This window comes from Schistocerca cancellata, chromosome 2, assembly GCF_023864275.1.
Source record: "Schistocerca cancellata isolate TAMUIC-IGC-003103 chromosome 2, iqSchCanc2.1, whole genome shotgun sequence".
Taxonomy (NCBI): Eukaryota; Metazoa; Arthropoda; class Insecta; order Orthoptera; family Acrididae; genus Schistocerca; species Schistocerca cancellata.
In genome coordinates this window covers 665387140-665410150 of record NC_064627.1, presented here as the reverse complement: position 1 = coordinate 665410150, position 23011 = coordinate 665387140, and the positions used below count along the sequence as shown (strand labels likewise).

Below are 23011 nucleotides of genomic sequence, written 5' to 3'. Positions count from 1 at the left end.
ATTAATTTTCCCTCATGCAATATGCTTATTTCTTTTGTATTCGTATTTGATGATGCTTTCCGGTATTGATTGATGAGCTTCCAAGATGCTTTACTCACATTGTCAGATTTAATGGCTGTATCATTGTGCACCTTTTTCCTGAAATTTGAAAGCTCTGCCTTAAACATTTTCTTGGCTTTACAATACTTTTCCTTAAGGATGATATACTCTTTTGATTTACAAAGAAAGAAGAGGTCATGAACATTCTGCTTGAGTTTAATCAAACTACTTGGTAGTTTCAGCTTTGGTTTCTTTCTGTGTTTTAGAGTCCTTTTTACATCTTTAACTGGGCAACAATGATTTAAATGTCTCAAAACTGTTTCATAAAATTGATCCCATTTCTTGTTTGAGCTTGTTGTTATGAAGAAGTATTGCATCGTCTTTGCCCTAAAGCCTTCTACAAATTTTGCTGTTCGCAGACGCTTGTATGTGCGGTGAGTTTTATTGCTGTAAATGGTGCATTTCCTTTGCAACTTAAATTTTATTTTTATTTTTTTCCTCGTTTATGTTTTATTGCTGCAATATTATATTGCAGTAATGGGCTAAAGTAAAATTCTTTGTTTGAGATGAGTTCTTACCAGTCAAAACTACAAAAAATTAACTAAAAGCTAAAACAAAAAAAATTCCAGGATTCTTAAAAATTCCTGGGTTTTTCCTGGTTTTCTTCCGGATGAAAAAATTCCCTGATGTCCTAGAGCGTATACACCCTGCAGACCACACATGAGCACTGTGACATCTGTCACAATCCGCTGCCTTTGGTTCACTGTTGTTAATCATCTTCCAGACAGTTACAACTTGGCCTCATCCATTTTTTGTCAGTTTACAAAACTTATAGAAAACCTTTGAGGACTCACTTGGACAGTAATGAAGCGATGCAAGCAGAAGTGAGGCTGTGGCTCAACACAGTCTAACATAATACAGTGATGGTCTCAACAGACTGGTCTCGCATTGGGAGAAATGTCTTCATCGCTAGGGTGACTATGTTTAGAAACATAAATGAGATGTAGAATGTTAATAATGTTTGTTTTATTCAAAAAACTTTACGAGTTTTCACGTAAAAAATTTGGAGGCATTCTTTTTAGCATGCCCTCACAGGTAGGAAGAGAATAATCTAATTCCATTTCTCTTTAAAATTCTGTCTTTTTTTTTTTTTTTTTAATTAAAAGGTGTACAACTTTGCTTCCACCGTTTTCTCCCCAACAATTGAGGCTTTAATGAACCAATTGGTTACACACATATCATTCAAAGTATTTTCCATCGCTGGTCACTACTTTCTTCCACCTTTCAGGCAGTGCACGAATTCTGTGTTGAAAAAATTGTTCATCTTTTGAAGCGATCCACGAATCGATCCAATTTGTGACTTCTTCATGAGATCGCAAGTGTTGGTCAGCCAAGCCATGTGCCACTTATCTAAACACATGATAGTCAGAGGGAGCAATGTCTGGAGAATTCGGCAGGTGGGGTAGGACTTCCCATTTTAATGTTTCCAAGTATGTTTTCACCTCTTTTGGAACATGGGGTCAAGTGTTGTCATGCTGCAAAATCACTTTATTGTGCCTCTATTGTGGCCATTTGTGTTTTAATGCTCTGCTCAAACGCATTAATTGCATTTGGTAATGAGCACCTTTGATTGTTTCACTTGGTTTAACACCTCATAAGACAAGACACCAAGATGGTCCCACCAAATGCAGAGCATGATCTTGGAGTCATGAATATCCGGTTTGGCCATTGACGTGGAAGCATAGCCGGGATACCCCCATGATTTTTTGCGTTAATGGTTATCGTAATGAATCCATTTTTCGTCCCCAGTCACAATGTGATGCAGAAATCCCTTCTGTTTTTGCCTCTAAAGCAACTGTTCACAAACACACATATGCCGTTCAACGTCTCTTGGTTTCAGCTCACATAGTACCGAAGTTCCTTCTTACTGAATCATGCCCATAGCCTTGAGACGTTTTGAAATGGCTTGTTCTGTCACTCCCACTAATCATGCCAATTCTTCTCGAGTTTGACACGAGTCTTCGCTCAGCAATGTCTCCAATTCTGCACCTTCAAAAACATTCTCTCTTCCACCACTATGCCAGTCTACGGCATTAAAATCACCGTTATTGAAGTGTTGAAACCACTCATGACACGTTCTTTCACTAATAGCGTCCTTACCACACATACTTGAGAGCATTCGATCAGACTCAGCTGCTGGTTTCTTCATATTGAAACAAAACAGTAACACCTCCTGCAAATGGCGAGAATTTGGCTCCTAAACTGACATTTTCAATCTAGAACAACTTTATGATGCATACACAAATTGACTAATGTTTGAATCAGGTTATGTTGACTGAGGTCCAAGCTAACTGCCTGATGTCTGCGATCTGTTTCTTTTGACCACTACTTATCGTTGTTGCCACCAATCAGTAAATGGCAGAAGCAAAGTTGCACACCTTGTATGCACCAGCATTTGTGAGAAACACAGCATCAATGATTTTCTGAGGTTTTTCTGTTTTCAGTTTTACTGTTTGTGTTTGGCTTAGTGCTTACCAATTCTGTCATTATGTGTAACCATTCTTATGTATGGTTGAATCAATTATGTCCTTTGACTATAGAACTTAGTGATATCAGACTGCAAGTGAGTGCAACATGACATGTATAGTGCAGGTGCTGTGTGCAACTTGACATTGCTGTGAACACCAACAGCATACTCAATTACTGAAACCATGCAAATCTGCAGTTCTAGAGAAATATTTTTCAGTTACACAGGATGAATTACAACCATACAAAGATTCTGGCACAAATATTGAATTATTGGATGGTACCATAAAACAGCTGATTGTGATATGAGTGAAGGACAAGTTAATCAACCAAAAAAGCAGTTACTACCTTTAACAAAGGTGAGAACCCTCACTTAAATCAGTTAAAACAGGAAAAGAACTACTTTACAAGAACAATGATCTGACCTCAAGTCTAGGTACAGCACCAACAGGTATATTGTGCACTGGACACACCAGAAGATGTGAATTTCAAGTGAAGCAATCATTGACCTGCCATAGGTTGCAAAAGGTGAGTGTGCCACAAGACACATGCTAGCCTCTCAGCAGTTAGTTCATTGGCACAACTGATGATGACAACGTTGCCATTTGCCAAAATATTAAGCCTCTTGAACACCAAGATTTGATGATATGCTTGATTTTTTTTTTTCATAAAAATATGTAGATAGCTGTTATTTAAACTGATTGCATACTCAAAATTATTCTATACTAGTTTTGTCCAAAAAGTAACACCATGCACCTAAGGTAAAGGACATCCTTACAATTTGTGTAAACCTAGTACCAAAGAGTATAGAGTACACACCTGGTTCTAAATATCCACCGGGCAGTTTCCAGTGAGGTACCGTATGAAAGCGTTCCCGAACAACCAATAGTTCTTGGTCCTTGTTTACAACAACAGCACCTACTCCTATCATTGTATGTGCATATTGAGGAATATTGCATATTTCTGTGATTGGCAGCCACTTGACCATGGAAACACTCATCGGTTCTGCATGGTGAAACACGAAACCATTCTGAAACAACATTTTTTTTTACATGTAATCTTTTCAAAGATATTCCCAACACAAATGAAAACCTCATAGTAATATAAATAGAAACACAGAAATAACAGATGATTCATTATATATGAGAAGTTGTAATTAGTTTAGTGTTCTCTTCATTGTCCCTACACAGGAGCCACTGTCAGGGGCTGTAATGTATTACTAGACTCCTCCCTTAATATTGTAACTTGAAACTGTTTAAGTAGGCTTTTGTAGGACAGTTGATGTATAACTTCAAGGGTTGCAGCTCAGATTTTACAGTATTTCTGTGACATCTACTTTGAGTCAAACAAACCTGAGCCCCCAAGACATTCTTCATGGAAACAGTTTATAGGCTGTGGATATGTGATTTTCCGACATGACCTTTCTCCTGAGGGTGACAGTCCAGATACATATGCAGAAAGAAAGACACTGTAAAATATGAAAATTAGAGAGAAGTACTAGCAATGTGTAGCTTTTAATCAAACTATGAGATATATCTGGGAATTGTGACTGAGCATAGCTGTCAAGTGGTTAGCACACTGAGCTTGCATTCAGGACAAACAGGTCTCGTATATCATCTAGTCATCCTGAATCAAGTTTCCTACATTTTGTTACATCACCTACGATAAATCTTGAGGTTGGTCTTTTGGAAAGCAATGGCTGATTTTATCCTATAAACTAGCGTACACATCTATAATAAGGCTGGATTAACTGTTGCTGGATTGTAGAATTGTTAAGTCACTAAAATACACTGGGAGGTATGAGAGCTGTACATGTAAAGAAGATACAAGCTTTCTTACATGATCCAGTCATCCTGAAGTTGGATCCTCATGGTTTCCCAAACTGCTGCAGAATGGTTCATACTAATATGCCACGACCACACCTTTCTTTCCTTGCCAATTATTAAGAGTGTATGATGAAATAAATTTTTATATTTATTTTATTATATATTTATCCTGGCAAGGTTAGCTCCATCATATCCTCTCTTACATCTAATCAAGCATCTTCATGTTTTATAATTATATTCATTGTGCAACATGATTAGACAATTTATAGGCAGGTAGATGTAGACTCTGGGCTGTGGCAGCAATGGATGTAGCAAAAGAGAAGGGAGAGATATAAGGACATGGGGAAATAGAAAGAAATGACATGATTGAGAGAAAGAAGGGTGACTGGAAGAAAAAATGCATATTTGCTTCATTGTTTGACACACAGATATGACCAATTTTTGGAGGAAAAATCATGAGGATGTCAAAGTAAAGTGCCTCAACTTTTCCTTAAATGCAACAAGGCATAAAACAGCATGTAGAGAGCAGGGTAGCATGCTCCAGGTGGACGTCAATAATTAATAAGAAGCTTGTGAATGTTTTTGTTTTATGGGTGGGCACAGCTGGTCTATTGTTTGTCGTGTATGCTACAAAATCTGTAGTTCCCACCCTCTTACAATTGCAATTCACACTGAGATGATTAGCCAACAATAGATTTTTTTTTTGAAAAAATAATGTTCCCCTCTGCTTTTGCTTCAAGCCAATGTGCAGTGGCTTCCATATGCATTTAATTATTTTAATAAAGTCTTTATTTACTTGAAGTTTACTTTTAGTGACTATTCTTATTTATAGCTTGGCTCATCATCTGTTTGCTATTGAATCATTTAGAAAGTGTGCACACATGCAATTACAAAATGATAATCTATGCAAATGAATTTAAGCTGAAAAGCAATTGGAATTCTTTTACAAAATTCTCCAGGTTCTATTTCAGAAATACTAAGAAAATGAAAAGGGAACAAAATGGCACTCAACAATGACTTTGTTAATATTACAAATCGATACACTTATGAAAGACAGCCACATTTACATTTATTCATAGATCATTGTACTGATGGAGATGGTAACTTTAAATCGGTAACACAGCACACATTTAAACCAACTTCATTATTATTTCACTAATATTAATAACTTAGACAAAGGATGACACCCAAGACAATACAAGAGTTAATCAGCTTCACAGTCAGAGTCAAAGCCAGACACACACACACACACACACACACACACACACACACACACACACAGAGAGAGAGAGAGAGAGAGAGAGAGAGAGAGAGAGAGAGAGCGCTCAACCTTTATAATGAATGTTATACTTTTTATAGACCAAAAACAAAGGTTATTTGCTGCTGTTTAGATACAGGTACTTTGGTATATTACATTATTTCTACTGTATGATATTTATACAGCACAATATATATTTTATATATGAAAAAACAGCTGCTAGAATGGGATACTATGTAACTTCCATTATTGAGATTATAATAAAATGATAGGTAGTTGTTGATCCATAAAACTAAGTGACACATACACTGAGAAGGAGATAAAGTACACACAGCATATGGTAGCCTATAACTCATCTGCTAACCACCATCATAACTGGAATATGAGGTCATGACACAATCAAACAAGCTGATGTTGAAGTCACAATATCCACAAGCATTCATTGTTAGTTGTAACAGTCAGAATTTTCACTCTTTGTGTTATGTTGGACTACAACGCAATAGTGGATTTCCTGCAGAATAAGTAGCTGCACAAGTTTCATTTCGCATTCTGTGAAAATATGTTTATAATTTTTTTGGGGGCTTAGAGACAAGTAGAAGTTTTCCGACACATAGTGACACTGCTTTGCCACCTAAGTTACTCATCCAAACTTATATCCAGATTCTTCAGGATTTTCTGATACAGTATCACAGCACCAATAAGAAGAATAGGGGCACGTGTTCACAGAATTCAGGAATGAATAAGCTGTTACGAGATACTAAATTTACTTGTGACTTGTGAGCAGGTATGAGGGACGTCCTACCCAAGATACTTCCACCCCTCCCGAAGTGGTATTCCGCTACCCACCTAATCTCCACAATAGCCTAGTCCATCTGCCACCTTTCCCCTCTACCTACACCACTAGCTAGCCCACAGACAGCTCCCCCCTCACCCACAAGCGCTAGACACTTCTGCCCCAAACCCCTCCCTGCCTCCCATCTCTCTCCATCCCTCACTCCACCCCACCCCAGCCTACACTCCCACCTCACCCCAATGCACTCACTGTGGGCCAGGAAAGAGCTGGCAGCCAACTGAGCACAATTTAGGGAGACAGACGTGTGCATGTGAGTGAGTGTGTGTGTGAGTGAGTGAGTGAGTGAGTGAGTGAGTGAGTGAGTGTGTGTGTGTGTTTGTTTTCCTACAAGCTTGAAAAAGGAAGTTCATTCCGAAAGCTAGCACAGCTCTGTACCCTTTGCTTGTGTACCTATTGACGATGCAGCGTTTCTGCCTTTCACTGAGTCGTCTCCTTTATTCCCAAATCATTCGTTACTTGGGACTTCTTTGCGGATAGTTTTAGGCCCCGGTTCTGTACCTACCATAGCAATGAAGGCAGGTCATTAGTCATGTGGATGATAGCACTGCTGATACCTACAGGTCACATAGTTCAGTAAAGCTGGAGTCATTAGCATAGAAACATAATTTTCAGGACATTACCAATGAGATGTCACTGACATAAGGAAAAACAGTGGGCCGAAGGCACATCTTGTGGCACTCTTTGAGACCACTTTCTTCCATAATGCTTTTCCACCCCACAGGTAACAGCCTGCTTTTTGTTTGTCATGTGACTTTCAGAATCTTTCAGCAAACCATCCACAACTTTTTGCTGTTGAATTTTTATATGCTTCGTGTCAAAACTGATGGTATCAAATACTTTGATGAAGCCTGGTAGTGCGTCACAGTTGTCTGTGGCATACGTTGGTTAAAGCCAAAAGCCAACAGCAGTGAGATTTTTGCAAAAAATTTAGGGTATATCAAAGGGATAGGCTAATGGGAAATAGAAAAGGCATATTTGTCACAATAGACAAGATGCTAAAATCCACCAAGATAGAAATTGAAGCTACATTTGAGACTGCACAAGATTTGGTATGTAGGATGCTTGCAACTGATAGGTCTGACAGTAGATTTAGAGAGATCCGCTTCGGTAATACACACTCTATGTGATCAAAACTATCTCGACACCTGGCTGAAAATGTCTTACAAGTTCAGGGTGCCCTCCATCGGTAATGCTGGATGTCGGCCCACCCTTAGCCTTGATGACAGCTTCTACTCCCGCAGGCATATGTTCAATCAGGTGCTGGAAGGCTTCTTGGGGAATGGCAGCCCATTCTTCACGGAGTGCCGCACTGCGGAGAGGTATCGATGTCGGTCAGTGAGGCCTGGCACGAAGTTGGCGTTCCAAAACATCCCAAAGGTGTTCTAAAGGATTCAGGTCAGGACTCTGTGCAGGCCAGTCCATCACAGGGATGTTATTGTCATGTAACCATTCTGCCACAGGCTGTACATTATGAACAGGTGCTCGATCATGTGCTGTACATATCCCTTCCCTTCATGTTTCCACTTCACTATCACATTGGAAACAGTGGACCTAGGGATGTTTAGGAGTGTAGAAATCTCGTGACACCCAATCACCTGACCATGTTCAAAATACATGAGTTCTGCTGAGTGCCCCATTCTGCTCTCTCACGATATCTAATGACTACTGAGATCGATTGCTGATATGAAGTACCTGGCAGTAGGTGGCAGCACAATGCACCTGATATGAGAAACATATGACATATGTTTGTTTTTTTTTTTGGGGGGGGGGGGGGCGGGAGGAGATCCAAATACTTTTGATCACATAGTATAACATGCAGTTGGTGGCCAGTCACTGCAAGACCTCCAATCACTGCATGTCAGCGGAAACTGTCCACCTCTGAACAGCTACATGGTAGGAATGCCAACCATTACTGTGTGGAGTTATCACCAAATGTGCACTACTGTAATTGTACCAAGGCACAACACATTTATATGGACTGCATTAAGACAAACTGTTGTGACAATCTTATATGTTCTACATTTGGCTGGGACATATTTGACATAAATGTATGTTTTATCCATAGATGTACACTTTTTTTCTCCTGTGGAGAAGACTGGAATAATCGAAACTATTACGAATGAATATACAGTTGTACAGATGATGGTACAAATATGCTTTTTTTGAAACTTTCTGATGCTTTTATTAATTAAGCTTAATTAAAAGTTTTAAATTTAATGGTTTTGCTTAATTTATAATTAGAATTGTAATACAACAATGTAAAGTCATTTCACTGTATATTTCTTAAATCAAAGTAATGTACATCTTTTACTTCTTTCCACATCCCAGAGAATGCTTACGTAATGTAACATAAACTCCAAAGATTTTAATTAAATTTGTTATAATCAGACAGCCAACTGTTCTCTGTGCAGCAATGGGTACAGCTTATCTGAGGCAGTTATAACAGTGTTAGTACTGAAACCACCACTGTCATTTCCTGTTGTTTTTTAACTATTGTAACCTCGAGTCTTTAACATATCCTCTGCAAAACAGTATTAATTTATTTTGGTTCTAATGATCAACTATTGTGGTCAATTCACTAGGGATGACTAATACTCAAAGAAATACTTGAAATAATGTGTTCACTCTCTTACCTAATGGAGCACTAGTTGAAAATTATTTCCCACCAAGTCCACATACCTCTAAACAGTTTGCTAAGAGAACATGTGCAAACAATGAATTTTCAAAATTATAATTCCATTTTGTTTTGTTTTTTTCTCAATATGTTCTTGTACTTTATGTTTTATACCTCATTTCTGTTTTATCTATCTTGAATAATTCTTTTCTTGTCCAAGCTCATCTCTCTGTTGCTGATTGTCCTTTCTATGATCTATACCTTCTCATGTTTCCTGATTTCACCTACTGCTGACAATTCATTGTTGATGTCTATCTTGTTTAGCTCTGTTGTGTCTCCCTTGACCTGGGGTCCTGACTGACTTTACTATGTAATTTTTGACACATTCTATTTCATCCAACTTTTTCTGCTCCCTTTTGGTGACTGCAGGAGTACCAAGTTCCATAAGCAATTCCATATAGTTCTTGTTTAACGTCATCCTGACTGAAAGTAGCTTTACCTTTATGTGGTTCTACAGGAAATGGTTTGGCTTCATGACTACCCAATGACAGAATCATGATAATGTAGCTACAACTACTTCCTGAATATACTGCAGTAGCTGCTGACAAAAGTGATGTCAGCCATAGTGATCCAATGCTTGTCCTCACTTCTATATGTTGAAGACTGATATAAAACACACACACACACACACACACACACACACACACACACACACACACACAAAGCCACTGTTGTGTCACAATGCCGTTACCAGACAGTGGCACATAGTGACCTTGCCTGAGGAGATTGGTGGGGAAATGGAAGAGATGTGCAGTAGCCAGATGGGCCAACAGAACAGGGAGGTTGGGGGATAGGAAAGATCATGCTAGTGTGTGCAGAGGAAAGGATAGAGATGACTGGTAGAAACAAGAAACACCAAGAAAAAGGAGAGAAAAGGAGAGTACAAAGTGGAGGTGGAGAATGGGAAGTTACAATTGGTGAGCCAGGCCTTGGTGGATAAGTAACTGGGGGATTATGAGGCTACCTTCAGAGCAGGAGAATGGAATGAGATGACTATGTGATGATGGGTGGAGGCAGATGGTACTCAGGACTAATTGAGATTAATACTTGAGAAGGTTGCATTAATGAGGGTATGCTTTAGGGAGAGTTTCCACCTTCACATTTAAGAAAAGCTGCATTGACTGGTAAAACTCCAGGGGGTTGAAATCAACCAAATTACGTTGCAGCAAATGGGTGGTCCAGTTGAAACAAGCAATGTCATTCACACCATACTTTTCATCCAGCCAAAAGTAATATTTCACCACCCACCAAACCTATGATATACCCTTGCTTGTCTTGACATCTTTCCTACTCCCTACTACTTGCCCCATGGCTCATATCCCTGAGATAGCAGGCACACAACCTGTCCTATATTTCTGCCTATCTAAGTCTACTTGGGCCTTGTCACTGGCACTTCCTACCCTCTTAGAGACAGAAAAGTGTCACATTTTACATCAACTTAGCTGTGACCACTGTGCAGCTTTCTATGTGGGTAACACCATTAACACACTGACCAAGTGCCAACAAGACCACCTAGCTGCAGAACATGATGTGCAATATAGTGTGGCTGACTTCAATGGTTGCTTCACAACCTATAACATCTGGATCCTCTGCCATATCATGAGCTCTACTCCCAAACGAGATTCTTCATTCACACAACGCTCCTATTGTCAATATCTGTTAGCCCTGGTCTCCACATTCTCCTCCCTCCCACTTTGCATTTCATTACATCCAGCTTCCTCCAGACTAGTCTCACAATCCTCAGTCATTTTTCTACCACACTTATATCACTGAATGTATGCTTTACTTGTCTATTTATTTCCTTTTTGTTTAATGGAAACTTTACTTTCCCCTACACTCTTCTTTTTTCTCAAAGTTTTTCTTAGTGGTTCCATATCCTCCCCTCCACCCATCTATAAGTTCCACATTGCCCTTCCATCCTCTTTCTCTCTATCAGCACCCCACACCCCTTCCAGTTTTCTCCTATCACTAACATCGCATGCTGTAGTATGCAGATATGTCAGGAAACAACAGTCTCTCTCTCTCTCCTCTCTCTCTCTCTCTCACACACACACACACACACACACACACACACACACACTCAGAGAGAGAGAGAGAGAGAGAGAGAGAGAGAGAGAGAGAGAGAGAGAGTGTGTGAAATGGGGGACAGGGAGTGGAGGCATGCTCCTCAGCTCTGAGAAACAGCAAGGTAATATGACAGATTATAATATACTTAGCCTGAAGGCTGCTCTCTTCAATTTGGTAAGCAGTGACCTGCCCTCACAGAGAACTCCACAGTATGATCTACTGTATGTCATAAAAATGCAGCGCTTACCTACTGCCAATAAAATATATAGACACAGAGTGGCAAAATGTAGATTATGCACTAGTTTCAAAAATGTGTACTGTGATATTCAATCAAAAGTGTTGAAAAATCTAACAAGCAAGTTAAACTGTTTCCATACATCCTAGTTTTATCAAGTAATCAATAATAAGGAAATACATAACTACGCAAGAGCAAAAATATAGTATTTATTGAATGAGAACAATTAGTACATACCTTTGCTAACACTGGAATCCACTCTGCATGATGTAAGGCTACTCTGAACCAGACTGCTCGAACATTCTGTTCTGACCAGTGTTCAAGGGACTCTAAATGAAAACAAAAGTAATTTGAATAAGTAAACAACTACCCTTAAGGAAGTGACATACAAGAAGTGTCAGAATGGCAGATGGAAAAAAAATTGCTACAAGGTGTACATCTTTGCTTCCACCATTTTTTCCCAAACATTTGAGGCTTTAATAAAACAAATTGGCTACACACGTATCATTCAAAGTATTTTCCATCACTGGCCACTACTTTCTCTTATCTTTTGGGCAGTGTACGAATCCCACGCCGAAAAAATTATTCATCTTTTGAAGCGATCCACGAATCGATCCAATTTGTGACTTCTTCATGAGATCGGAAGTGTTGGTCAGCCAAGCCATGTGCCATTGATCTGAACAGGTGATAGTCAGAGGGAGCAATGTCTGTAGAATATGGTGGGTGGGGTAGGACTTCCCATTTTAACATCTCCAAGTACGTTTTGACCTCTTTTTCAACATGGGGTTGAGCGTTGTCGTGCTGCAAAATCACTTTATTGTGCCTCTCACTGTATTGCAGCCACTTGCCCTTTAATGCTCTGCTCAAATGCATTAATTGCGTTCGATTATGAGCACTTGTGATTGTTTCACTTGGTTTTAACACCTCATAGTACACAACGCTGAGCTGGTCCCACCAAATGCAGACATGATCTTGGAGCTGTGAATATTTGGTTTGGCCATTGATGTGGAAGCATGGCCAGGATATGCCCATGATTTTTTGCGTTAATGGTTATCGTAATGAACCTATAATGTGATGCAGAAATCCCTTCTGTATTTGCCTCTGAAGCAACTATTCACAAACACACAAATGCCGTTCAATGTCTCTTGCTTTCAGCTCACAAGGGACCCAAGTTTCTTCTTACTGAATCATGTCCATAGCCTTGAGACATTTTGAAATGGCTTGCTGTGTCACTCTCACTAATCGTGCCAATACTTCTTGAGTTTGATGTGAGTCTTCACTCAGCAATGTCTCCAATTCTGCATCTTTGAAAACATTCTCTCTTCCACCACTATGCCAGTCTATGACGTTAAAATCACCATTATTGAAGCGTTGAAACCACTCATGACATGTTCTTTCAGTAATAGCATCCTTACCATACGTACTTGAGAACATTCATTGAGACTCAGCCGCTGTTTTCTTCATATTGAAACAAATCAGTAACACCTCCCACAAATGACGATAATTAGGCTTGTAAACTGACATCTTCAATCAAGAACACCTTTATGATCCAGACAGAAATTGACTAATGTTTGAATGAGGTTATGTTGACTGAGGTCCAAGCTAATTGCCTGAAATCTGCGATCTGTTTCTTTCAACCGCTACTTACCACTGTCGCCACCTATTGGGAAACAGTGGAAGCAAAGTTGTAGACCTTGTATATAAAACATACAGTAAACACAAAATAGTATATGAAATAAGTTGATCATAATATATTCAAAAAAGAGGAATTTCAAGAAGTATGACACATGAACTAAAATGGAGTTTACATGTAAAGATAGGCTTCAAAGTTTTCATGTACACTTGCACATACTGTTGTAAGTTTGTTTCTTCAACAACACAGATTTTATTAGGCACAGATTATTTACAGGCAAATCCCAGAAATTAACAGTTCCTGACTCTTCCGGAAATGCAAACAACAAAACGCTTCTGGATGTAAATACCTCATGGTGAACACAGTACTCTGAATGATTGTTAAATAACTCACAAGTCAGTGGTGGAGAACACTGTTTGCAGGTTTGACTGGGAAATGCTTGGATACAAACCACATTTTTGGTGCACTCCTATGTCATCAGTTTGTTCACTGAAAACTCAAGGTTTGTTTGAATGGTGCACAAAGATTGTACCGCATTAGGCAGACAGTCGAATCCTTGCGCTAACCAAATGTCATTAGTAGGTAACAATGTCATAAATCAGTGCCCAGGAGAAAACCGTGTGGTGCATGGTTGTCATCTATAGATCCACCAGAGAGCTTACTAGAAATATCAGCTGGTAGACAAGTGAGGCCATGGTGGCCCCTAGCAGCCTTAAATCTGCCACGGGTGTTTTGACATATGAACTGGTGCTGGCAGATGTATCCTACCGTGCTGTGCTAGTGACCTTGCTGGATCTAAGTATATTTATATTGAGTGATCCATTAATAGTCTGGAGGGATTTCAAGACATACCATCATTCTCGGTGACAAATGAATGGGTCATTGGAAGAAAGACCTAATCTTCCATTTACTAAAGATTAGTCTGATCATTTTTTTCCAAGTTCTTTGCAAGCTCAGAACAAGTAGCTCAATTCAAACATTTAAAATGTTATACCTTGAAATACACTCTTGCCGTGGCCATGGGCTGCGCTTTTGGGTGTCTGTATGGTTGTGTGCATGTAAATGTATGTGCTATTGCTAGAAAAAGAGCTATTGTGAATGCTGTTTTCTGTTATGTGTTTCTGTGCTCCATGCATCGCTCCACTATAGGCAAGTGTCTGCCATTTCCTTATTTTTTGTATTACTCCCGCAGGTTAGCACTTTCTTCTGCCAAAGCCTCCACACAAACAAACTCAAATCATATAATTGCTGAAGAAAACTACACTGTACCTTTCTATTTAAACATAAGAGATCAAAATTTTGTACAAAGTTCTAAACAGTGTGCCTGAAACATATATCTGCATGAGTTGTTATTTATTAACTGAGGGCAGAAAGATATGAGGTGTTGGTCATGTAAGTGCTTCCAAGAGTATCATTGTGGTTCTAGGCAGTGTTCAGAGATATATGAAGATAGTAACTGGTCCCGAAAGAACAGATACCATTGACCATGCAGCTTTTCTAGAATAAATGATAATTAACTGAAACCCTCAGCTGCCGACAGGTGTTATTGATATACCTCGATGGGAACAGCTGAAAATGTGTTCCCCGACTGGGACTTGAACCCGGGATCTCCTGCTTACATTGCAGATGCTCTATCCATCTGAGCCACCGAGGACACAGATGAATAGCGTGACTGCAGGGACTTATCCCTTGCACGCTTCCCGTGAGACCCACATTCCCAACTGTCCACAATCTACATATGTAATGTTCCTAATAGATATTTACCCATCCACTCATTACTCGCGCCCACTAAGGTGACGATTCCCGTAAGAGTTCGGGAAACCTGTGCACATTCACACTCGGGAACAGTTACTATCTTCATATATAGTTGAAAGGCACCCGGCCATCGACCTTCATCTGTGTGAATGTGCGCAGGTTGCCCGAACTCTTACGGGAATCATCACCTTAGTGGGTGCGAGTAATGAGTGGATGGGCAAATATCTATTAGGAACATTACGTATGTAGATTGTGGACAGTTGGGAATGTGGGTCTCACAGGAAGCATGCAGATTGATAGAGCATCTGCCACGTAAGCAGGAGATCCCGGGTTTGAGTCCCAGTCGGGGAACATATTTTCAGTTGTCCCCATCGAGGTATATCAACAACACCTGTCAGCAGCTGAGGGTTTCAATTAATTATTAGTGTTCAGAGAGACCTAAACTGATGAGCCAAGACAATGAGACCACTGCCCACCATGAGACTGAATGCACCTGATGGCACTGCAGGCAGGTGATGAGTTAAAGAAGTAAATAAGAGGAGCAGAGCCGAATGAAGAATCATTTCAACAATGATAGGAGCCACAAATGGGGGAATCCACTGACATAAGTGACTCTGACAATGTACAGATCATTATGGCCCAGGTCCTGGAACAAGCATCTCATAAATGGTGAAGCTGGTCAGCTGTTTGCATGCTACTGTCACAAGCAGCTAAGAAAAGTGGTTGAAGGAGAGTGAAGCCATTAGCAGACAAGGTGTTGGATGTCTACACCTCATCACAGAACCTTCAGGTTGGAGACTACTCTCTCTCTGAAGAAGGGTAGGTGGTGGTCTGTGGCAGATCTGACAACAGAGTTTGGTGCTTATACAAACACAAGTGTTTATAACACACTGTTTAGTGCTCCACAGCAGACAACATCTATGTATTTGCATCGACATCATCATCATCAATTATGATTGCAGAGGGTGCAGGATCTTCCAGATTGGACTGTGGAACAATGGAAACATGTCACCTAGTATGATGAATCACATTTCTGGTTACACCAGATAAACGGGTGTGTCAGGATACGCCATCACCCAGGCAGACAAAGGCCGGCAGGGGCAGTTTCATGTTACGGGGGACCTTCATCTAGGCTTCCATGGGACCTGCAGTAGTAATCAAAGACACCATGACAGCTGTGGACTACACGCACATTATTGCATACCATTTGCCTCCCTTCAAGCTTTATGTTTCCCTCAATGGCGACAGCATCTTCCAGCAAGATAACTGGCCTTGTCACAATGCCAGAATGGTACTACAGTGGTCTGACGATCATGATAGTGAACTCACTATCTTCTCCAGCAAATTTGACTGATCCAAACCTGATGAAATGCACCTGTGACACTCTCAGGTAGCAGCTCTGCATCCACAAATCCCTCACTCATAATTTATGGTATGACCTATGCAAACACATCTGGAGTCATATATCTCTGGAAATGTACCAAGGACTTGTCAAATCCATGCCATGCTTAATCCCTCCTGAACTGCGATTCAAAACACACTATTAAGCAGTTAGTTATAATGTTTTGCCTCATCAGTGTATTATGTCAGGTGTATTGATACAAGACATATGGCAATAGCCTAAACATAAATTTCTTGGTCTCAATGTACTAACTGATCATGTCATAAACCTGCAAATTCAGTCATCTGGCTGTTCGATATGTACAATGAAGGATCGTCCAATTTTTTAAGTACAGTGATGAGTCTTACCAACTGATATGTACTGTTTGTTGGAGCATGAGGAAGCAAGAAGATTTGTCAGTACTTGTGAATGGGCAGACTGTGGGAGGCTAAAGAGTGTTAGTGATGGTGCTTGATCTTGCAACCTCTGAGATTAGAAGTTTGCTAGAATTGCATCAACACAGGGAAATGAAAAATCCGTACACATTATAAAAGTGGATGTGTGTGTGTGTGTGTGTGTGTGTGTGTGTGTGTGTGTGTGTGTGTGTGTGTGTGTGTGCACTTGTTTTCACAAATCCTCCTAAACCACTGGACTGATTTCAATCAAACTTGGTATACGTATCCCTCACAGTCAGGCAAAAATTGCTGTTGGGGTAAGAGCCATCTACCTATTATAGTTCAGGAAACATGACATCATAAACAATGAGATGCATGAAAAACTGCCACATCATGCACGATACTTAAATTTATTACTTCTGTGATATTACCTCTACTTTCACTTAATTTTTTCAGATAGCATCCAATTATGCCACTAAATGCACCTATAAAATTATATCATGGTGCCAAACATAGCTCATGAGGTATGACATCATAAATACTGAGATGCATGAGAAACTGTTGCACTGACCATGATGTTTAAATTGATTACTTCTTTGCTACTAGCTCTATTCGTGACATATTTTTCAGACAGTATCTCAATATGGTGCTAAATGTACCTACACAAATACATCTTTGTAAGACACACAGTTCACAGAATATGATGTCATAAACACTCCAATGTATGAAAAAATACCGGATTATGCGTGAAATTTTAATATATTTATTCTTTATTACTAAGACACTCCTACAGCTGAGTCAACTTACAAAAATCCCTGACACCTGGCAGCACTTTTGACAGCTTTCAACTGCGAAGTGCAAACAGCTGTAGGTGAAAACAATAGCCATCCATACAGCTATGCAGAGGTGTTGCCATAAAGACTTTTACAGAATTGCATTGTAGACATGTGTAGAAGCTGTACTTACAAATTTGTACATTATGCATATTTCTTTGTACGACTGTTCATAATTTCAAAGGTATTTTCACATAGACATGGAAATGAAATTTTTTCAATATTACACTAGCAACACAGTTCATTTTGTGTGTCCATTTCTAGTAGAAAACTGCCAAAATGAATATTCTGGGAATGCTAGGTTTCTCAGATAGTTTGTTATATGTATGTATGTGTGCAAAAATTATCCACTTACTTGTTGAATAACACTTGACATATTGTGAACTTCCTGAATTTTTGAATGGGTCGCAGACAGACCACACCTCAATCCTACTGGGTGCTTGCGGAGCTTAATGTACGTATTGTAAAACCTCGTTTTTACATTCCCACATTTTATATTTTTCTGCTTTTCATGTTCATTTTTGTAGTCCCTACAGAAGTCCTATGCATTCAATACAATGCTTTCCCACCATTAATGATTCTGTGTTATAGCATTTCCTGCAATTTAAGTTTTCATTGACATTATCATGACCTTTAACATTGATTTTCATACAGGTTTCTGCACGAAGTGTATCATATTCCTGCTAAAAGTCAGACTTGGAACAAAGCAGAAAACATAGCATTAATGCAGGACACAAGATTTTCATTGTCGGCATGTTGAGTCATGGCTGTCTGTATTATAGATTCGCAGTGTCTGGGAGGGTGGGAAAGTATGCTGAGTAACTGCCTTAATGATAATCATGATCTAACGATAGTGACTCTAGTAGGAACCTCCTTTCTGCTCATTGTGTTGTAATTTTTTAGTCATTATATCACATTACAATAATGTGTTGTTGGATCACCTCTTTGTTAGTGGCAAAAGTACAACTTCTCATTATTATGCACATGGTGAGTATTTTAACATCAACATAGCATATACACTGAAGAGCCCAGAGACTGAATGCCCTCTGGGGGGATAGGGGGGGGGGGGGGGGGGGGAGGGTTTGCACATGTGTTGCATTAAGTAGATAAGGAAAAGTGACAGATTTATGGCCCAGCCCCTGAAAACAAGAATCTAAGAACCAGTGAAGCTGGTCAGCCATACGTCTGCTACTACAGTAAGCATCTATTATCAGGCATTGAGGGACAGTGAAAACACATGAAGACAACAAGGTGTTGGACATATACACCCCATCATGGAACGTGGAGCGATGGTCTGTAAATCAGAACAAGTGGTAATCTATGGTAGATTTGATGACAGTGGTCAACGCTGATGCAAGCACAAGTGTTGCAGAGCGTGCTGTTCAGCACACAATGTCAAACACAGGACTACCTGGCAGACGACCCTCAGGTGATCCTATGCTGATCCAATGACACAATCAATTACAACTGCGATGGGCATAGGATTATCAAGACTACACTGTGGAACAATGGAAACATATCACTTCATTGGATGAATCATGTCCCTTGTTGTGCCATGTTCACGAGTGTATCCAAACACGCCATCTTCCATGCAAATGGCTGCTCAAGATATTCAGTGCGGCTGCCATGGGACCTATGCCAGCTGTGGACTATGTGAACATTATTGCAGGCTACCTGCATCCCTTCAAGCTTGATGCCTTCCTCAATGGCAATGGCATCTTCCCGCAGGATAACTATTCATGTCATGAAGGCAGAATCATAAATCATTGGTTTGATGAGCACAATAGTGAATTCACGCTGATGTCTTGGCCCCCAAATTTGCCTGATCTGAAACCAACGGAAGACATCTGGGATGCTATCAGGCACAAGCTCCACGCCCACAAACCAATGGCCCTTAGTTTATCGGAATTTGGTGACCTGTGCGTAGATATCTGGTGACACATAGCTCCAGAAACCTACTGTGGACTTGTCAAATCCATGTCACACACTACATTTCAAAGTTGGGCAAAAGTGTCATTAAGCAGTTGGTCATAATGCTTTGGCTCATCAATGGATCACAGCATAATGTGAGAAGAAAGATTCCATGAATCAGATTTATGAGCAGCTGGACTCATGAATGAATGCAGGAGTCCACATTCAGTGAGTCTACTCCACAAATATTTCTTACCATAATCTCTCTCAAACCAGAGACCAGCAGCCATAATGTCTTATGAATGCTGTATCTATGTTTCCCACAAGGTACAACAATAACAGAAATACCAGCATGAATAAAAAAGAAAATGAGGAATGGAAACCACTTACCTGTTGCTGATTAATGCATGGTTATTAGACACGTTTTTTCAGCACAGATATTACTACCTTATAAATTACTGTTCTCTTTCTATTTACATACACACACAAGCACTCACTTGCACCTGCTCATGGTGACACTCACTATTAAATGGTGATTTCTCAGGCTGACAAGAGTGGGGAGTGAGGAATAGGATGTTGCAAGTAGGAGGGGGTACAATGTATGGAGCAAGGAGTGGTGAGTAGATAAAGAGAGTTAAGGGGGGCATGATAGACAGGGAGACAGCTGGCTTGCAGTGGGCATTGTAAAATGAAGACTGAAAATGGTGGCATTAGAAAAATAAGACAGAGAGAGAGAGAGATGGAGTGATGAGGAAGGGGTAAGGGGGAGGGAGCCTAGTTATACAAACTGATCTGTCCAACTACCATGAGCACTTCCACAGGGCATCTTTATACACTAACCAGTTTATGGGCCACTTCCTAACCACTCAATCCCAACATCTATTTTCAACTCAGCATTACTGGTCCTTCTCATTTCAATCAACTAGTCTTAAATGTTGAACTTCAGTTTTCACAAAGCTCCATCAATACCTCTGTTCATATAAAATGCACCAACAACCAACAGTATCTCCATTTTGACAGTATCATCCGTTCCTCAATAAGAAGTCCCACATAGCCTTAACATCTATGGGAGTCACATCTGCAGTGGGAGACTGGTGTTAACAAAGTGAGCTGATAATCTTGCGAAAGCCTTGACAGACAGACAATATTCTGCTCAGCTAGTCCAGAATCAGATTTCTCATGAAATTTCTTCCTGTGACACCAAACAACACACTACATTGTGAATCACTCACTGATCAGTACTCCTCTTATCAACCAGGTCTTGAAAAACTCTGCCACTTCCTGTTTCAGGCTCTGGCTGCCTGTCATCATGTCCTGATATATGGGACATTCATCGAAAACCCTAACATCATAACTGAAACAAGAATTTTGTAATCAACCAAACCTAGGCAATATCCTAGCCTAGTCTATCTTTATGCCGATCTTACTCGTAACCTAACAGCACATGGGTCTTACCCCTTTAAGCAATCTAGGTATGAGATCTGTCCTTTACACACATTTACCACCTCCTGCGGCAGTGCTTGCACGGGTGATTGCTATCCTGTAAAAGGAAGGATAACATCTCAAACCAGCCAAATTATGCACTGACTGTGTTGACATTCCATGTGCCATGTGGGGACAACAATTAACCACTTGTCTCCATGCAAGGATGACCAATGTCTGTGGCTAACTGTGAACTCAGCCACCTAGTGCAGAAAAATATACTATACCACTGCACCGGTGATCTCAATAGCTGTTTCAGTAACTTTATCATTTAGACTGTGTGCCCCTCCTCTCCCCCCCCCCCCCCCCCCCAAAAAGTGCTCACTGCACCAGTTACTCTAAATTAAGTAGATGGAAAATGCCCAGTCAGCATATTCTCTGTTCTTGCAGTCCTCCTGGTCTAACATACCTTAGTCCCTTACTATCTTCCTTACCCTTGCCCTCATTTTTCCGCTCCTATAATTTACCGTACCACTTCTCCGTTGCCCAAACCCTGGACTTATCTTTCCATGAAATTCCCCTTATTCCCCCCCCCCCCCCCCACCCCTCACTTTGTGAATGCCACCTGTTTTAGTCCTCATTCTTATGCTTCTGAGAGCTATCTGCCTCTCCTCACTCTCTGCCTTCCCCTATACATCTTACCCCCTTTCAGTTGCCACATGCCTACCCTCACCCTCACTTGTGCCAGCCTGAGCAATTACTCATAAACAGTATGTATCACTGAATTTGGGTCAGAGAGGTTTTTTTTGTGTGTGTGTGTGTGTGTGTGTGTGTGTGTGTGTGTGTGTACGCTTGAACTAGAGAAAGAGCACTACCATGAAAGCTAGTAACTTCTCTGAGACATTACATGTGTCTATGAACAACACATTAGTCAGCTACAGGTGAGAGGCTGCAATCCTAGAAATTGCTATATATGAAGGAACTAACTGTTACACCAATTTAATTTAGTATACCTTTGCCCTTTCTGACTTATGAGGTCTGTTCAAAACATTGTAGAACTTTTGTCTGCAAAATTTTTCTGCACTTATCTTTTATGTACTGTGCATGGTCTCATCCTCCGATATTGATGCACCCTTCCCACTGCCGTTTCCACTTCCGGAAGCACTTTTGTTACACCTCTTGCTGGACTGCGCGAACACTGTCTGCAAAATTTCTTTTTATCTTGTCCATCATTGCAAATATTTGTCCTTTCAATGGAGTTTTCAACAAGTCCACAGGGGCCACATCTGTGGAGTATGAAGGATGAGGCACCACAGCTATTTCGTTTTTTGTGTAATAGTCATGCACTAACAGGGATGAATATGCAGGTACATTATCATAATGCAAGAGCCATGAATTGTCTCGCCACATTTCAGGCCATTTCCTTCTCATATTTTCTTGCAAGCATCAATTTATAGTGAACTAATCCTTCAAAGCCAAAGAAAACTACCTGCAATGCTTTGACATTTGACCTGGCCTGACAAGCTTTTTTCGATATTGGAGAACCTTCCCTGACCCACTGTGAAGATTGAACCTTGGCCTCAACATTGTAACCATAGACCCACATCTCATCACTAGGCATGATTCTCTTAAAGAACATCTCATTCTTATTTGCGCAATCCAAAAGCTCTTCTGGTCTCTATTCATGAACCGTGGACGAACCTGGTGGCAACACGATACATTCCAAGATGCTGTCTCAAGATTTCATGGCATGACCCAACTGAAATATTAGATTCTTCTACAATCTCTCGGACAGTCAATCTTTGACTGGCATCCACAATTTTGTTGATATTCCTAAAATGAGCATTGTCTGTAGGCATCGAAGGGCACCCTGCATGATGGTCATCCTTAACTTCTGTAAGGCTATTTTTAAACCATGTGAGCCATTCATAACACCACACTCATCACCATAGGTTGCCTGCATCATTTGGTGTGTCTCTGTAAAGGTTTTCTTGAGCTTCACGCAAAATTTAATGTAGATGTGTTGCTCCTCTAACTCTGCCGTCTTGAATTTTGCAAACTGTGGGACACAATGTTCAGCTCAATACAGCACTCAACAATAACCAACAGACATACAACAATAAAACTTGCAGCAGTTACACATTAAACACAGGCGTGTGCAGGGATGTCAACCATTTTTTACTCCAAAATACCATTGGCGTGA

At 40.2% G+C, this 23011-nt stretch overlaps 1 protein-coding gene across 1 annotated transcript in view; it reads right to left on the bottom strand.

Moving 5' to 3' along the window:
• LOC126162367 (uncharacterized) overlaps nucleotides 1-23011 on the bottom strand; it is a 98824-nt gene that overhangs the window by 37135 nt on the left and 38678 nt on the right. The window contains 2 exon segments of the mRNA XM_049918821.1: nucleotides 3385-3595; nucleotides 11716-11807. Of these exon segments, the coding sequence (XP_049774778.1) occupies nucleotides 3385-3595; nucleotides 11716-11807 (303 nt within the window).